General features: G+C 40.8%; 1 protein-coding gene across 1 annotated transcript in view; it reads left to right on the forward strand.

Moving 5' to 3' along the window:
- Positions 1-2,218: 2,218 nt before the first annotated feature.
- Positions 2,219-15,526, forward strand: part of SLC4A8 (solute carrier family 4 member 8) — an 80,087-nt gene continuing 66,779 nt past the window's right edge. Inside the window, exon 1 of the mRNA XM_053455810.1 lies at positions 2,219-2,641. Within this exon, the coding sequence (XP_053311785.1) occupies positions 2,597-2,641 (45 nt within the window). The 5' untranslated portion in view covers positions 2,219-2,596. The remainder of the gene's footprint in view (positions 2,642-15,526) is intronic.

Consider the following 15,526-nt stretch of genomic DNA (forward strand, 5'->3'; position numbering starts at 1 on the left):
CTGTTTGTACTCCTCACCTGGTTGCCGCCACACACGCTTGACACCATCTGAACCAAATAAGTTTATCTTGGTCTCATTGGACCACAGGACATGGTTCCAGTAATCCATGTCCTTAGTCTGCTTGTCTTCAGCAAACTGTTTGCAGGCTTTCTTGTGCATCATCTTTAGAAGAGGATTCCTTCTGGGATGACCAATTTGATGCAGTGTGCGGCATTTGGTCTGAACACTGACAGGGTGACCCCCCACCCCTTCAACCTCTGCAGCACTGCTGGCAGCACTCATACGTCTATTTCCAGAAGACAACCTCTGGATATGACGCTGAGCATGTGCACTCAACTTCTTTGGTCGACCATGGCGAGGCCTGTTCTGAGTGGAACCTGTCCTATGAAACCGCTGTATGGTCTTGCCCACCATGCTGCAGCTTAGTTTCCAGGTCTTGGCAATCTTCTTATAGCCTAGGCCATCTTTATGTAGCGCAACATTTTTTTTTCAGAGCCTCAGAGAATTCTTTGCCATGAGGTGCCATGTTGCACTTCCAGTGACCAGTATGAGAAAGTGTGAGAGCGATAACACCAAATTTAACACACCTGCTCCCCATTCACACCTGAGACCTTGTAACACTAACGAGTCACATGACACTGGGGAGGGGAAATGGCTAATTGGTCCCAATTTGGACATTTCCACTTAGGGTAGTACTCACTCTTGTTGCCAAGGTTTAGAGATTAATGGCTGTGTGTTGAGTTATTTTGAGCGGACAGCAAATTTACACTGTTATACAGGCTGTACACTCACTACCTTACATTATAGCAGTGTCATTTCTGCAGTGTGATCACATGAAAAGATATAATAAAGTATTTACAAAAACGTATGTCTGGACTTTTTAATTTTTTTGTTTTTACATTTTGTTGAAACTGACAGATTGTCCTGATGGTGACATCAGTGGGGATTTATTTTTACATGCTATTGCTATTATTTTTTTATTTATTTTACTAATCACATTGTGATTAGAAAGCTTGGCTCCATTGACTTGCATGGTTGAATGCAGTACCTGTGTTGAACCTGCAGGGTGCAATATTATCAACATGTCATGTGTTATATGTTTATTTACATACAGAATGTGAATTGGCAGTTGGTCTTTGAACCATATATGTTAACAATTTCAGTTAGGATTAATAAAACAGTTGGAGACTGGCACATCAATTGTCATCAAGGGGTTAAACAAAGATACTAAGTTAGCTTGTGTTTACCTTAAGGAATCTGAGGCTACTTTCGAATATATATCAGCTATATCATAATAATATGCCAATAAATAAAACGATCACTTAATCTTAATCTGTACCCAGGCCAAAAAAAAGACCTTCATGTTTAAATACATAAAAAGGTTTAGAAATACAGATATTCAAAGTATGAAAATATCAATGTGTATACAGACACAGACGGCGGTACAGCATAACTTCCATCACAATATATCGAACCAAACATTGAAGCTCTTCTTTTGTTTTTGTCTGCGTTGACAAGGCCTTCAGGTCCGGCGCCAGGCACGGTTTCAGTGCTGGGCGCCGGAATATGACATAATATGCCAGCACAACGCATCAGTAACAGGTGAGCATAAAGAGGGAGCAAGATACGGAGGTCTGTATTAACAGACCTCACGCTCACTTGTTTTTAGAGGGGGATCCATGATCCTAGTGGCACCCCCTGATAAGTGGCACCAAGTACCCCATTGGAGAGGGAACACAAAAGAGAGCTATGGATAGAAAGGGTGAGACAGCGAGAAAAACAGTCAGGAATGTTGACAAAGTGTGTCAGGCACATTGTTTGCTATATATTGTAAAAAATACAATACTTTCCTTCCCCTTCCACCCGCTCATCAAGCGGGTAAAAAAAGAAGAAAAAAAGCTCCTCATCCATAGCTCTTTTTCTCCATTAAACGTCATAAATAAATGCCTCATTCCTGCTCTTTGCCTTTATTTTCAATTTCCCGCCCTGTTGTCTGTACAGTGCGATCACTACACTATGTGGTCCTTATATCCCCTGTCTGTATGTTACAGCACGAAGAAGTCTCCGGGGCGGGGCTAGCGGCATCAAGGCTCGCTTTAACGCGCTTCATTTTCTTATACAGCTCAGAGGAAGCCAATTAGGTCTGGAGGGTGGGGTTAACATCGATATACCTTTTTGTCCTCCCCAATTGCAGCGTTAGCTTACCGGGAACCTGTTTTCCTGCTGCCTTGTGTTATATCTTTGCTGCTGCTATTGTACGGTTAGCACCTGCTAGCCTCACATTGTACAGCATCACCCTTCTCCGGCCCAGGATCCCCCTGCGGGTTCTGTCATCTCTCCTGTGCTGTGATTGGGTGCTCAGTCCCAGTGCCTGCAGCTGGGATGGGGAGCCGCAGCCTGGAATTGAACCGTCACTGACTGAGATTGCCTTGCTGGTGGGGGTAACTCAGCGTCTTAGAGCCCGGCAGCTTCTTACTATCACCCACGGAGCGAGGAGAACGCGTATCCTGTCTATCTATATACCCAAAAAGACAAGGTTTTGGTAAATAAGGACCTGAACCCGTTAAGGAATCTGCGGAATCAGAGCTTGTCAGCCATGCCTGCAGGAAGCAATGAACCCGAATGTGCCCTGAGCTACCAGGTAAAGCTGCCAGCTGCCTGCATTATGCAGACCCTGCGTGCCACATATCACATATAGACTGTGTGTTGTCATGTCACATATAGCCTTTGTGTGTGTGTGTGTGTGTTGAGGCATGTCACATATAGTGTGTGTGTGTGTGTGTGTTGAGGCATGTCACATATAGCGTGTGTGTGTGTGTGTGTTGAGGCATGTCACATATAGCGTGTGTGTTGAGGCATGTCACATATAGCCTGTGTGTGTGTTGAGGCATGTTACATATAGCCTGTGTGTGTGTTGAGGCATGTTACATATAGCCTGTGTGTGTGTTGAGGCATGTTACATATAGCCTGTGTGTGTGTTGAGGCATGTCACATATAGCCTGTGTGTGTTGAGGCATGTCGCATATAGCCTGTGTGTGTGTTGAGGCATGTTACATATAGCCTGTGTGTGTGTTGAGGCATGTTGCATATAGCCTGTGTGTGTGTTGAGGCATGTCACATATAGCCTGTGTGTGTTGAGGCATGTCGCATATAGCCTGTGTGTGTGTGTGTCGAGGCATGTCACATATAGCCTGTGTGTCTGTCGAGGCATGTCACATATAGCCTGTGTGTCTGTCGAGGCATGTCACATATAGCCTGTGTGTATCTGGCATGTAGTGGACAGGTCCCCTCCATGTCATCTCCAAGCTATATGCAGGTGACAAGGAGGCTGTTGTGTCTGTTTCTGTGGGTGGAATTATTATGCTGGGGGGATTGATGTGAATAGGCTATTAAACAGCCCTTTGTGTGTCAGGATTCCTAAGAGGTCTGTGCCAAGTTCTTTAGAAATGAATGTGCAGCCATCTCTCTCTACCCATGGTGCACAGGCATAGACTGACATATTTAGGGTTTACAGGTGAAGAGTGCCTAGAAATAAGGGCATCAGGTTACTGCACTGCAGGGCAGGAGGCTGCAATAGCTCAGCAAGAATTCTGAATAAACGGTCTGAATGCAATATCTATCTATCTAACTATCCTATATGTATGGATACAATATAATATGATATGTGTGGTCTGTCACCATAATAAGTGTTTGCATCTTAAAGTTTGATCAGCAGGAAAATGTACGTTACCTTGAATCACACCAGCATTACACCAGTGCAGTACATATGTCCAATCGTTTTTGGTTTAAATACTATATAACTTGTTTATGTGTCCCATAAGGACAATCTAATCTGTGGTGCTGGTCATAGAGAGAAATCCGGCGATTCTAAGGAACAGCGCCGCTTCTTAATTGTCTCAGTTGTAAGATACGATTTGCCGGTCCATTGAAAAAGATCACCCTATGCATCAAATTTCTGGTCCTGTTATGGTCCCAATCTCTGTGCAGCATCGTGTTCTGATGCAGCACTAGACATGGTGTTTTATACATGGCAGACTGTATTTGTGCCTTCTCTCTAATGTCACCTTGCATGGAGGTCATTGAAGAGCTCTGTGTTGCGGCTCGCTCTGAGTCCAAATTTAATAACGATGTAGCATGCTGGAGATAAAATTAGTTTCTTCAAGGGTGCAAAATGTTTTTTTTCTCTTACTGGGTAATGCATTATTAGTGTTTTCCTGTACTGTCATGTATTCAGATGGGTATTAACTCTGAAATCGGTGCATGGGGCCTCACTACATACTGAAGCATACATCATGATGATGCACCGGATTAAAATAATGCTGCCTCTTAACATTCTGAAGTAACAGAATTCATTTTATTGTTTCTTTTTTAACTTTGGGGAAAACACATTTGGGTTGTGTATAAAAAGTGATTCTTAAGCAAAGTTCCCAATCTGGTCTTATCACCCTAGCAACTACTGGACGGTTTCTGCTGATTGGCCCAGTCCATTTGTTACCATAGTAATAAGACCACTTATTTTTGTAGTTTGTAATAGAGAAATGTATTACCATGTTTAAAGTCAATATGCAGCGACATTGGATCAGCAACTTGATCAGTGGTCTGGAACCTATTAGTTTGCCTATGAAAAGGTCTAGGGTCATACAGATGTCCTTACGGGGAAATATTTTTCTTAAAAGAGTGATGTGCTAGAAGATCCCATTTAAACTGGCAGAATTCTAAGAGACTGAAAGACTGAAAGCACCTTTCCGATTGGATCAGTATGGTCTATTAGTTACAGTTGTGCTGTTGTTTTAGATTGTGTACACAGCAACAACTTGTAAAGCATTAACCCCTTAAGGACAATGGATGATCCCTAAAACCATTGAAAACAATGCATTTTGATGATTAAGTGGTTAATTTTGACATTACAAAATAAGATTTGAGTCTGTTTATGAAAAATCTGTTTTAAAATGGTCAGGTAAGGGTATTTTGGGCTGTCGCAAAATAGCATCAATCTCAAGATATTGCATTCTGGACTACAGATAGATACAAGAGAAAAGAAGATTTTTTAGGGGGGGTAAATGGATTTAGATTTTCTTTTTAACTTATTATTCCACATAAACAACTGGAGTGTCTACAGCAGGGATGATATTAGGAAGCATTACACCTTAACTGGGTCTATTACATCCTTTCTGTGCAGTCATTTTTCTTGAATGTATTGGATGGGACTGTACAATGAGTCGGTTTCCTAATAATCTTTAGGATAACGCTTTTTACTGGACCATAAACTGTCCTTAACCCTGCAACCCAGTGGGAGTTGCAAATCCTCATCTGTTTCCTTGCACCTTCTTTGTCGAGTTGTAGTAATCATAGTGTTATTAATAAATGATGCCTGTATGTTAATTTTCTCAGTGTAGAGTATATTCAGGTTTTCTTTTGTATCTCAGGTGATGTTAATAGAAAGGTAATTTTTACTGTGTACAAACATAATAATTCTGTCTATGCTTCCTCTGTTACTGTACTTGAGGTTTAAATGGCTTGTTGGGGCTATATAGTAAGTGGTCAGTCAGGTTGTGGGTTAAATTTGAGTGAAGGAGCATGCAAAATGTACAAGTTTCAGGCAAGGCTGTTGATGTTAAATAAAAATTTGCCTGCCCTCGTCTGGAACTCACAGAATTAAGTGCAAACTTTCTACAACTGCTATATCCGCAAATAAACATACAAAATAAAATAAATAGGTATAACTAAACAAATGGAGGTCCTGTTTACCAGGGGCATGACAGTCTTTTCCTTCTACTCCCACCCTGTTCACCATGTTGGTAATTAAATCAACCTGGCATAGCATAGCCCCAAGTATACTCCCTTAAAACTAATAAAAATACTCTATAGGAGGAACAGACTCCATTCTGTCCCTCCACTTCATCTCCATCATTATTCCCAGTAATATGAGGGGTTAAACTAAGTGTTCTTTGGCAGCATCTATGTAGGGCTGCAACTAACGATTATTTTAATAATCGATTAGTTGGCCGATTATTTTTTCGATTAATTTACCAAACTGCCCCCAGTTATGCACATCTGACCCCCAGCTTGCCACTCTGCCCCATATATGCCTTATACCTCTTATATGCCAGAGATTCCACTGTGCCCCCGATATGCCTTATACTCCTTATATGCCAGTGATATGCAAATGAGCCCCCTGATATACCTTTTACCCCAGATATGTTTTATGCCCCCCTTATATGCCTAATATCGATATGCCTTATACCCCCTATATGCCCTGAAATTCATAATACCCCCACATACACCACTATAACTCACCCATACACCACTCGGGCCCCTCCCCCTCCCATACACCACTCTGCCTCCTCCCCCCCTCCCATACACCACTCTGCCTCCTCCCCCCTCCCATACACCACTCTGCCTCCTCCCCCCCTCCCATACGCCACTCTGCCTCCTCCCCCCCTCCCATACTCCACTCTGCCTCCTCCCCCCTCCCATACACCACTCTGCCTCCTCCCCCCTCCCATACACCACTCTGCCTCCTCCATTGCTGACAGGCACTTTCACTGCAGCTTCATAGAAGCCTCAGCATAAGTGAAGGGCAGTAACGGAGGCTGTCTGTGCGATGCAGACCCCCACCGGCTGACAGAGAGGATGATCCTCTGTCAGCCGGTGGGGGTCTGCGCGATGCGCACAGACAGCCTCCGTTAGTGCCCTTCACTTATGCTGAGGCTTCTATGAAGCTGCAGTGAAAGTGCCTGTCAGCAATGGAGGTTCACAAAGCACCAGGGAGTCGGGAGAGAGGCAGAGTGATGTATGGGAGGGGGGAGGAGTCAGAGGGGTATATGGGGGGGGAGAGAGACGGAAGTGAGAGACCGGCCGACAGTGAGGGGAATCCAGGTCCCCTGCAGCGTTGCGGGGGATCTGGATTCCGGTGTTATAATCCGATCTCTGTTTGAGGTCGGATTATATAAGGAGAGGAGTTTTTCAGAGCATTTGCTCTGAAAAAAACCTCTTTTTATAATAGATAAAAATCTATTCGACTTATCGATAATGAAAATAGTTGACAACGATTTTCATGATCGATTATTATCGATTTTATCGATTAGTTGTTTCAGCCCTACATCTATGCCTTTTGACTTTCCTACAGAGTGAGAGGAGTTAAAATGTAAGCTAAAACTTTGGAGAGCAGTGGACCCCATCCTGTACCCCACTGTCAAACAATGCTCTTGCCCTATGTTCATGTCTAGTGGCAGTGGAAAATGGCCTCTTGTTCTATAGGAGCATGTATATGTAATGTGTGTGTGTATTATATTTATATATATATATATATATATATATATATATATATATATATATATATATATATATATATATATATATAATTATTCCTGTGAACCAGCAGCCCGAGTGTTAGGAGAATGCATTGCATTGAATGGTGCCTTTAGACTTGAATGAGATAGATTTAGTTCAATGAAGGATTCAATGCATACTTCCAGCACTGAGTGCTGCTGATGTATCCGAGCAAGGTTGATTTTTAATTATTCCTTAGGCCTTTTTCACCTGAAATTCTGACACAGAAGAGACGCATGGGTTGAATACGACTCTGAAAAATCTAAATTGTATGTTTTATTGCTGTGGTAGGATGAGGCCAGTAGTATTTTTCTTTGTAGCATCTAAAAAAGTTTCCTTTGCAAGTAAGATTAGGTTTCTGAAAAATTCCTGTGATTTGGGTAAAAATCTGCATCATAACTCGAGTGGCAAGACAGATTCTGGGAATTACATATTCATGGTAAAAGCTGATCATGCCAGCACACAAGTGAGCTATTTCTGTCATGTTGTAACTGTCAAAAAGGCATTATTCCATTAATTTACATCCATAGGAAGCATTTTTAGAATGAGCATTTGTGTAACCTTTGTAGCAACACCTTATGATAAACTGGAAAGGTGTATATTCGCTGTATCAATGATACATAGTGATGAAAGGAATGTAACAATCTTTCTGTTTTTGTTATGGCTGCATTGCTTTGTATAATATAATACATTCAGTAGCACTACCTGTCTCGTGTTACACCAGTTTGGGCATCTAAAACCTGCTAAAATGACCACTCCAGACCTATCTTCATGTATAATGCATACAGGGGTCCCCTTTGTGTGGACTTCGATACACCAAATTCCATGCAGTAAAATGTATGTGTTTTGGCTATTGTCATTGGAGACTTCTTTCCATTTCTCCTCCCCTGGCTTCATCTATTGAAAGCAGAAAGCATAGTTAGGTATGTAGCACTCCCCTGCATTGCAATGAGTGAAATTTGCTTGAGAAAATAAGCTGAATTTCTAATATTTGTTCTTGAAGCCACAATGCTTTTGATGTTTCTGTCACTGGAAAGGACATGCCGTCATGGAATTGTCTTCAGTCCTCCTTGTCCTCCATTGATTCAATACAGATAGCAGTTTGCTGCAAAGTCATTATATTTTGTTTGTTTTGCTTCATTTATTATTTTATTTCTGTGGTGTTCTACATGCAATGCTATTTTACAGTCATAAGACAAGGATAATTTATTGAGAGTCAACAGTCAATAAAATGTTTTTTTGGTTTTTTTTTCTCAGTACATGTTATTATATTCATTTCCTTCAATGCAACACGTTGATACAATTTTGCATGTGGTTAGTTTTTTAAAATCAAAGCATCAATTATACTTTGTATACCTGAAAAGTTCAATACATTTTAAATGGCCACAGTTGGACCCTTTTTAGGCAATGATGCCTTTAGATTTTGTAACACTGTTTCAACACTTAACTATTAATGTATTTGAGTAAAGTGACTTAGAAGCAAATTAATGTATTTTTTTGTACAATTTAATCTCTAAGCACATTTGCTGCTTCCATACACATTATTGTGGCTTTTAAGGCTGTAGAACACTGTAGCACACATTCTGACCTCCTAGAAAAGAGGGACACCAGGGGAGAAAAGAGAGACTAAGGGATTTGTCCCTCGGATAGTGATTTTCTCCTAAAGAGTGATACTAGGCAGGTAAATTATAATAGGTTTATGCACAATAGTAATTTTTGACATATTTTTTTCCAAGGTAACCGATACAAGGTTTAATCCTGTGACATAAAACCCTTGACTGTTTAGGGGACTTGTGTATCGAGGCAGAGTGGTCAGTAAAGTTGAGAGTTGGTTCAAATGACCAAATTTGGTCACATGCCCTTGCATGCCAACACTAGCAAAACAAAAATGTACGTTGTTTGTGAGTGTCTGCAACTTAAAATTGCAGGTTTTCAGGTATGTACATGCAAGGTGACCGAAAAATTGAATGACCTTGCAAAAAGCACACAAAATATAGTGAAAGCATCAATCCCCCTCAACAATAAATAATTACAAATAAGGGCACGATCAACTGCCCTGTGCACAATTAATTAACCAGGAGGTATATTGTACAAGTATGCCCCCTCATCCTCTGCGTATGGGATAGGTCCCTTTAGACTTGAATGATGCCCTTAGATTTTGAAAGTCAATGGAGGATACAGTATATACTCCAAACACTAGGAGCTGTTTCCTGTCAACCAGCAGAATGGAATAATTTTATTTTTTGTGTGTGACGCCCTTCCCTTTGCCTCGCATCTTTTTTTTCTTGTTTTATTTTTTTGATGGCCATTTTCCCTGGACCAAAAATGAAGAAATGAGGACATAATTTGACAATGCTGGATAGGCCCTGGAAAGGTAAGGAAATCTAGGAACAGATGCTCCTGGTAACAAAGATAGGGTGAAATTAGGCAAAGAAGGTAATGTAAGTATGATTAGAGACTGGGGCCCACTGACATGTTGAGGACATGACCTCAGTACTCCCCTCCCCTTATCATACTGCTGCAGAACAATAGTTGGCTCCTTTACTGAATTTTCAAAGGTATTCTTTAGCTATGGCTAAAGTGTATATATTTTTGGATATTTTTATGTAGATGTGTATTAACAAATTAATTTTAGCACTCTTATGAGACATCATTGACTTCTCTGCATGTGTACGTATTTCTCTTATTTATGGAACATACAACAACAGTGCATGAAATTCTGGTAATCAAGCTTTCATCTTCTGTCTCCGTCTCGCTACCCGTAGCTATGTGTTCTTTGATATTAGTTTTACCTTTGGGGGGGTTCACTAAAAGGAGAGCTGACAGGAGAGTTGTATAATCTTTAATTTGTTTCTGTTTTTTTGGAAACTACAGGAATTTCACTACAATAACAGAACATACTCGTAGTGTCAATTCCATTGCAGCATTCAAACATTGACAATGTAATGGTGCTCACACCAATCAATGCTGGCTCTGGATGACAATTTGGACCTTAAATGTTGGTGATGAATCACATTACAACTGTATTACATTTCAATGCAAAAATCACAAGGCATACCATTACATTCTAGTAGTCATTTTGGCTATTTTCTCCAGATGTTGGTATGTCCGCTATATAAACAGGGAATTGTCTAATTTTAATATTACTAATTTACGCAACCGAATACCAGCTAGTTAAATAATAAATATTGAACCCAAGGACATGACACAATATGTCAGCTGAGACAATAGTTTTTATGTATAATTGATGAAATAAGAATCTAGTACTAAGTGAAATAGACAGTGAAGCCATATTCCAAAGCATCCTTACATTTTGTGTGTGTGTCTCTCCTTTTTCTAGAGCACAATAATAAATTACAAGACACATTGTCTGTAATCTGCTTTACATATCAAGATGTCTTCTGCTAGGAAGCTTATATTCTTTTTTTTTTTTTTTATTAAATATTTTTGTTTTTATTTTTGATGTCTACCAAAAGCTAGACAAGTTCAAGGAGCCCGCTAACCACATTTCTGAGAATCATTCTGCTTTCTCTTTTTTTGTGGATCCACGATTACACTTTTCCCAAGTCTTTAAGTGTCTGAGTGAAGGTTCAGCTAACACTGCACGCTAAATGAACATTAAGCAATTTAAATGAGCATTTATGCCTTTTTATTAATAGCATAGCTGCTCACACAGTGTGCAAGCCGCCCTACAACAATGCATTAGGCAAGGCAAGGTAAGGGTGTTATGTGTGATAGGGTGAAGCAAGGTGTGATTGATAGGGTGAGTATGGGTATGCTCATTTTAGAGAGAGTGTTGGTGTGAGTGTGCTAATATGTATTTTGGTTTACTGAGTGTTGGAATTGTATGCTGGAATGAAACCCTGGAATGAAGACTGGATATCACCAGAAAAGCAGAAAAGTGCACTGTGGGTCTTGTAATAATCCAATGAGAGCTGAGAGATCCCCACAGTGTGAAAGTGCAATAGCCAAAAAACAAGCCAGAGTTTAGAACACAGGAGAGGTGCGGGATGTCAGGAACAGAGCTAAAGCCAGAAAACAGGTATGTAGTAGAACAAGCAAGGACACAACAGGAAGCAGGAGTATAAGAACATCCAATGATAGCTGGGAGTCCTTGGGTTTAAATCGCCTGTGTCACAGGTGAGATTGCTTGGCAATCTTAGCCCAGCACCAACCAGGAGTGAGAGGGCCAGGACAGGATAGGCTTTTTCACAGGTAAGGTTGTTAAAAAATCAGAGCTCATAGAGTCGAAAAGGAGAGGCTGTTCACAGGTGAGATTGCTTGGAAATCAGCACCTGGTGCTGCCCAGTAGTGTGAGGGAATGGACAGGCTGTTACACTGGGATGTATGGTGGGGGGCACTTAGCTGTATCTACTCATGGACCAGAATGTGCAGTCCTCTTCTGACTAGCACTCGCAGCTCTCTTTTAGACTACACCTAGACTATCACATAAACCTGAAGCCAAGGGCTTAGGCTGGGATGAGTATCCTGCCCATGTCTTATTAATACCAATGTTATATACTCTATGGATACACTCACATTCTGGTTCCTGTTATACAAGAAAGTGTCCAGTAAATGACAACTGGTATTTGGGCCAGCAGATTCAAGTGCATCTTGAAGGGTAACTATGTAAATCTGGGAAATGATTGAACCAGTTGGGCTACCAATAGTGTGATGCCCATGTACTTCTGTGCACCTAACAGTTGCCAGTAACATTTGAGAGCTTGAGAACAAAATTAGAACTGTTTTTTCGATAAAAAAATCATACACATTTCCTTATGTGGGGAGATTGCTTGATGAAATAGAAAGATATTAAGAATTCTGTATGTTTTCATTGGTAAACCATGTTGCTAGGCAGACCATTTCAATATCTTTGTATAACTAGGGTACAGATCCACCTAGTGGTCTGTTTTAGATGAGCACAGAGCAATGATGAATCTAAAGTTTAAACCAGAATTTGTTATGCTACATGAATTACAATGTTAAAACTGGATCAGAAGTGTAATGCTGAGTCCGATGGCAAACTTATGTGAATGTGTGTATGCATGTGAAGGTACATCAATGTGTGTGTATGTGTATATATATTATATTATATATACACACACTCACTGGCCACTTTTATTAGGTACACCTGTTCAATTGCTTGTTAACACAAATTGTTAATCAGCCAGTCACATGACAGCATGCATTTAGGCATGTAGACGTGGTCAAGACAACTTGCTGATGTTCAAACCGAGCATCAGAATGGGGAAGACAGGGGATTTAAGTGACTTTGAACTAGGGCTGCAACAACTAATCGATTAGTTGAATCGATTTTTATCGATTTATAAAATGAAGGTATTTTCAGAGCAAATGCTCTGAAAAATACCCCTCATTATATAATCCGTTTCAGTGACTCACAGCAGTTACTACTTAAGTCCCTCCCTGCAGTAACTGACAACTGGCCCCGCCCCTTCCTTTCTCCCAGGCCCACATGGCTAAGACACTCATCTAACTAAGTATAAAAGTAATATTTGGGCTGCTGAAAATTAAGGGAGGTGGGGGTTAATTTAGGGGCAGTTATGGTTAATGGGGCCTTTAGGGTTACTTTAGGGGCAGTTGTGGTTGATGGGATGTTTAGGGTTAATTTAGGGGCCATTGTGGTTAATGGGATGTTTAGGGTTAATTTAATGATGAGGACTGAGGGTTAATTTAATAAGGTTAGCTTAAGGTGCAGTTAGAGGTAAAGGGTGGGCAAACTAAGGGGAATCTAAATCCTGAGGGCAGTGAAGATTAAACCAGTACTTATTTATAAAAGTATGGTGTCAGTGTGCTGTGAACGGGTCTGCAAATCTATGAGGGGACTGAGATCTCTGGGGGGTATAAGTCATATCTGGGGGTATAAGGCATATGTGGGGAGGGCAGTGTGGCATGTCTGGGAGGCAGTGTGGCATATCAGGGGAGGACAGAGTGGTGTATCAGGGGGTATAAGGCATATCAGGGGGCACAATGGCATATCTGGGGAAGTCGGAGTGTCATATCTGGGGGTAGAGGGGAGTGGCATATGTGGGAGGCAGTGTGGCATACCTGGGCTGAAATGTGCATAACTGGGGGGGGGCAGGTTGGGAAATAAAGACAAGAAATGCATTTTAGCATAGTTTTTTTATTCTGCTGTTTTGTTTTTAACATAATTTGTTAAATTATTTTAAATAAATGAAAAATTTACATTCATTTTTTTTAATCCGATTAATCGAAAAAATAATCGGCCAACTAATCAATTATGAAAATAATAGTTAGTTGCAGCCCTACTTTGAACGTGGCGTGGTTGCTGGTGCCAGGTTGACGGGCTGGTCTGAGTATTCCAGAAACTGCTGATCTACAGAAATTTTCACGCACAACCATCCAGTGAGACAGAAAGGCAACAGAAACTCAAATAATCACTCATTACAACCAAGGTATGCAGAATACCATCACTGAACGGACAACACGTCAAACTTTGAAGCAGATGGGCTGCAGCAGCAAAAGACCACTAAGGGTGCCACTCATGTCAGCTAAGAACAGGAAACTGAGGCTACAATTTGCACAAGCTCACTAAAATTGAACAGTAGAAGACTGGAAGAACGTTGCCTGGTCTGATGAGACTCGATTCCAGCTATGACATTCAGATGGCGGGGTTAGACATGTAAACAACATGAAAGCATGGGTCCATCCTGCCTTGTATCAAAGGTTCTGGGTGGTGGTGTAATGGTGTGGGGGACATTTTCTTGGCACACTTTGGGGCCCTTAGTACCAATTGAGCAGTGTTTAAACATAACAGCCTACCTGAGTATTGTTGCTGACCATGTCCATACCTTTATGACCACAGTGTACCCATCTTCTGATGGCTATTTCCAGCAGGATAATGCTCAAATCATCTCAAACTGGTTTCTTGAACATGACAATAAACTGTACAACAATGGCCTCCACAGTTACCAGATCCAATCCAATAAAGCACCTTTGCGATGTGGTGCATGGTTGATGTGCAGCCGACAAATCTGCAGCCACTGCGTGATGCCATCTTGTCCATATGGATCAAAATCTCTGAGGAATGTTTCTGGCACCTTGTAGAAAGTATGCCATTAGAATGAAGGCAGTTCTGAAGGCAAAAGGGGGTCCAACCCGGTACTGTGTGTATAATATATATATATATATATATATATATATATATATATCAAAGTTTGTGGACATATGGCCATCACACCTGCATAAGCTTGTTGAATGTCTCATTTCAAAACTATGGACATTTTTAAGGGAGTTGGAGCTATAACAACATTTACTCTTCTGGGAAGGCTTTCTACAAGATTTTGGAGTGTTTTTGTTGAAATTTGCACCCATTCTCCCCAAAAGAGCATTTGTAAGGTCAGGTACTGATGTTGCTTCCTTCTGGGACTGCTTCAGCATCCTGCTCCTCACTGTGGGGCAAACAGGAAATCCTTTCCGGGTAGGGTCTGCCTGCTACACTTACAGAGTCCTTTACCTCACATAGATTTAGTTATGTGGAGGACTTTGTGAGTGTAGCAGGCAGACCCCTCCTGGAAATGACTTCCTGTCAGTGAGTAGCTGCTCTTCAAGGCAGATCATTGGTAGTTCCACTCCAGTTTATATGTATTTAAATTATAACGTTCAGAGCCCTGGACACTGGAGCTACAAATGTTTTCAAATGTGGGACAATTACTATTGATTCTAGAATTATGCCTTTATTAAAAATAACCAGGTTTGTACCTGACTATGCAAAATATTTTAATAACCTTAAATTTGAACCAAAAATTGTAGGTCTGGCAACAGAAGTCTGTGGTTTTTATGTGTTTTGGATTTGTAGAAAAAATGTTTTGATATGATAGAGTAGTAACAGTTGCGGTGTCATCCTTCCGTGCTTTTTTACAGTCTGCTGATTCGTTCTAACCCTTAATTCTAAGTAGTAAATTATGGCTAAAGCCTTCCTCCCAATTCCAATTTGCTTTTAATTTGTTGTTGACAAAAAAAAAAATGTTATCAGATTCCATCATATAGGAATGACCGAGGCTGATCTGGATGAAAAAAGAGAACACAACAAAACAAGAGCCTGCCCTTTGTGTGGAGAATAATAGGCGGTTTTTGCACCCCCACAATTCTTGTGCAGTGATTTTTACTCCATTTTAAAAAGCCGAATACAGAATTTCTTCTTATAATTTATTTG

This window comes from Spea bombifrons, chromosome 2 (assembly GCF_027358695.1).
Source record: "Spea bombifrons isolate aSpeBom1 chromosome 2, aSpeBom1.2.pri, whole genome shotgun sequence".
In the NCBI taxonomy this organism is placed as follows: Eukaryota; Metazoa; Chordata; class Amphibia; order Anura; family Pelobatidae; genus Spea; species Spea bombifrons.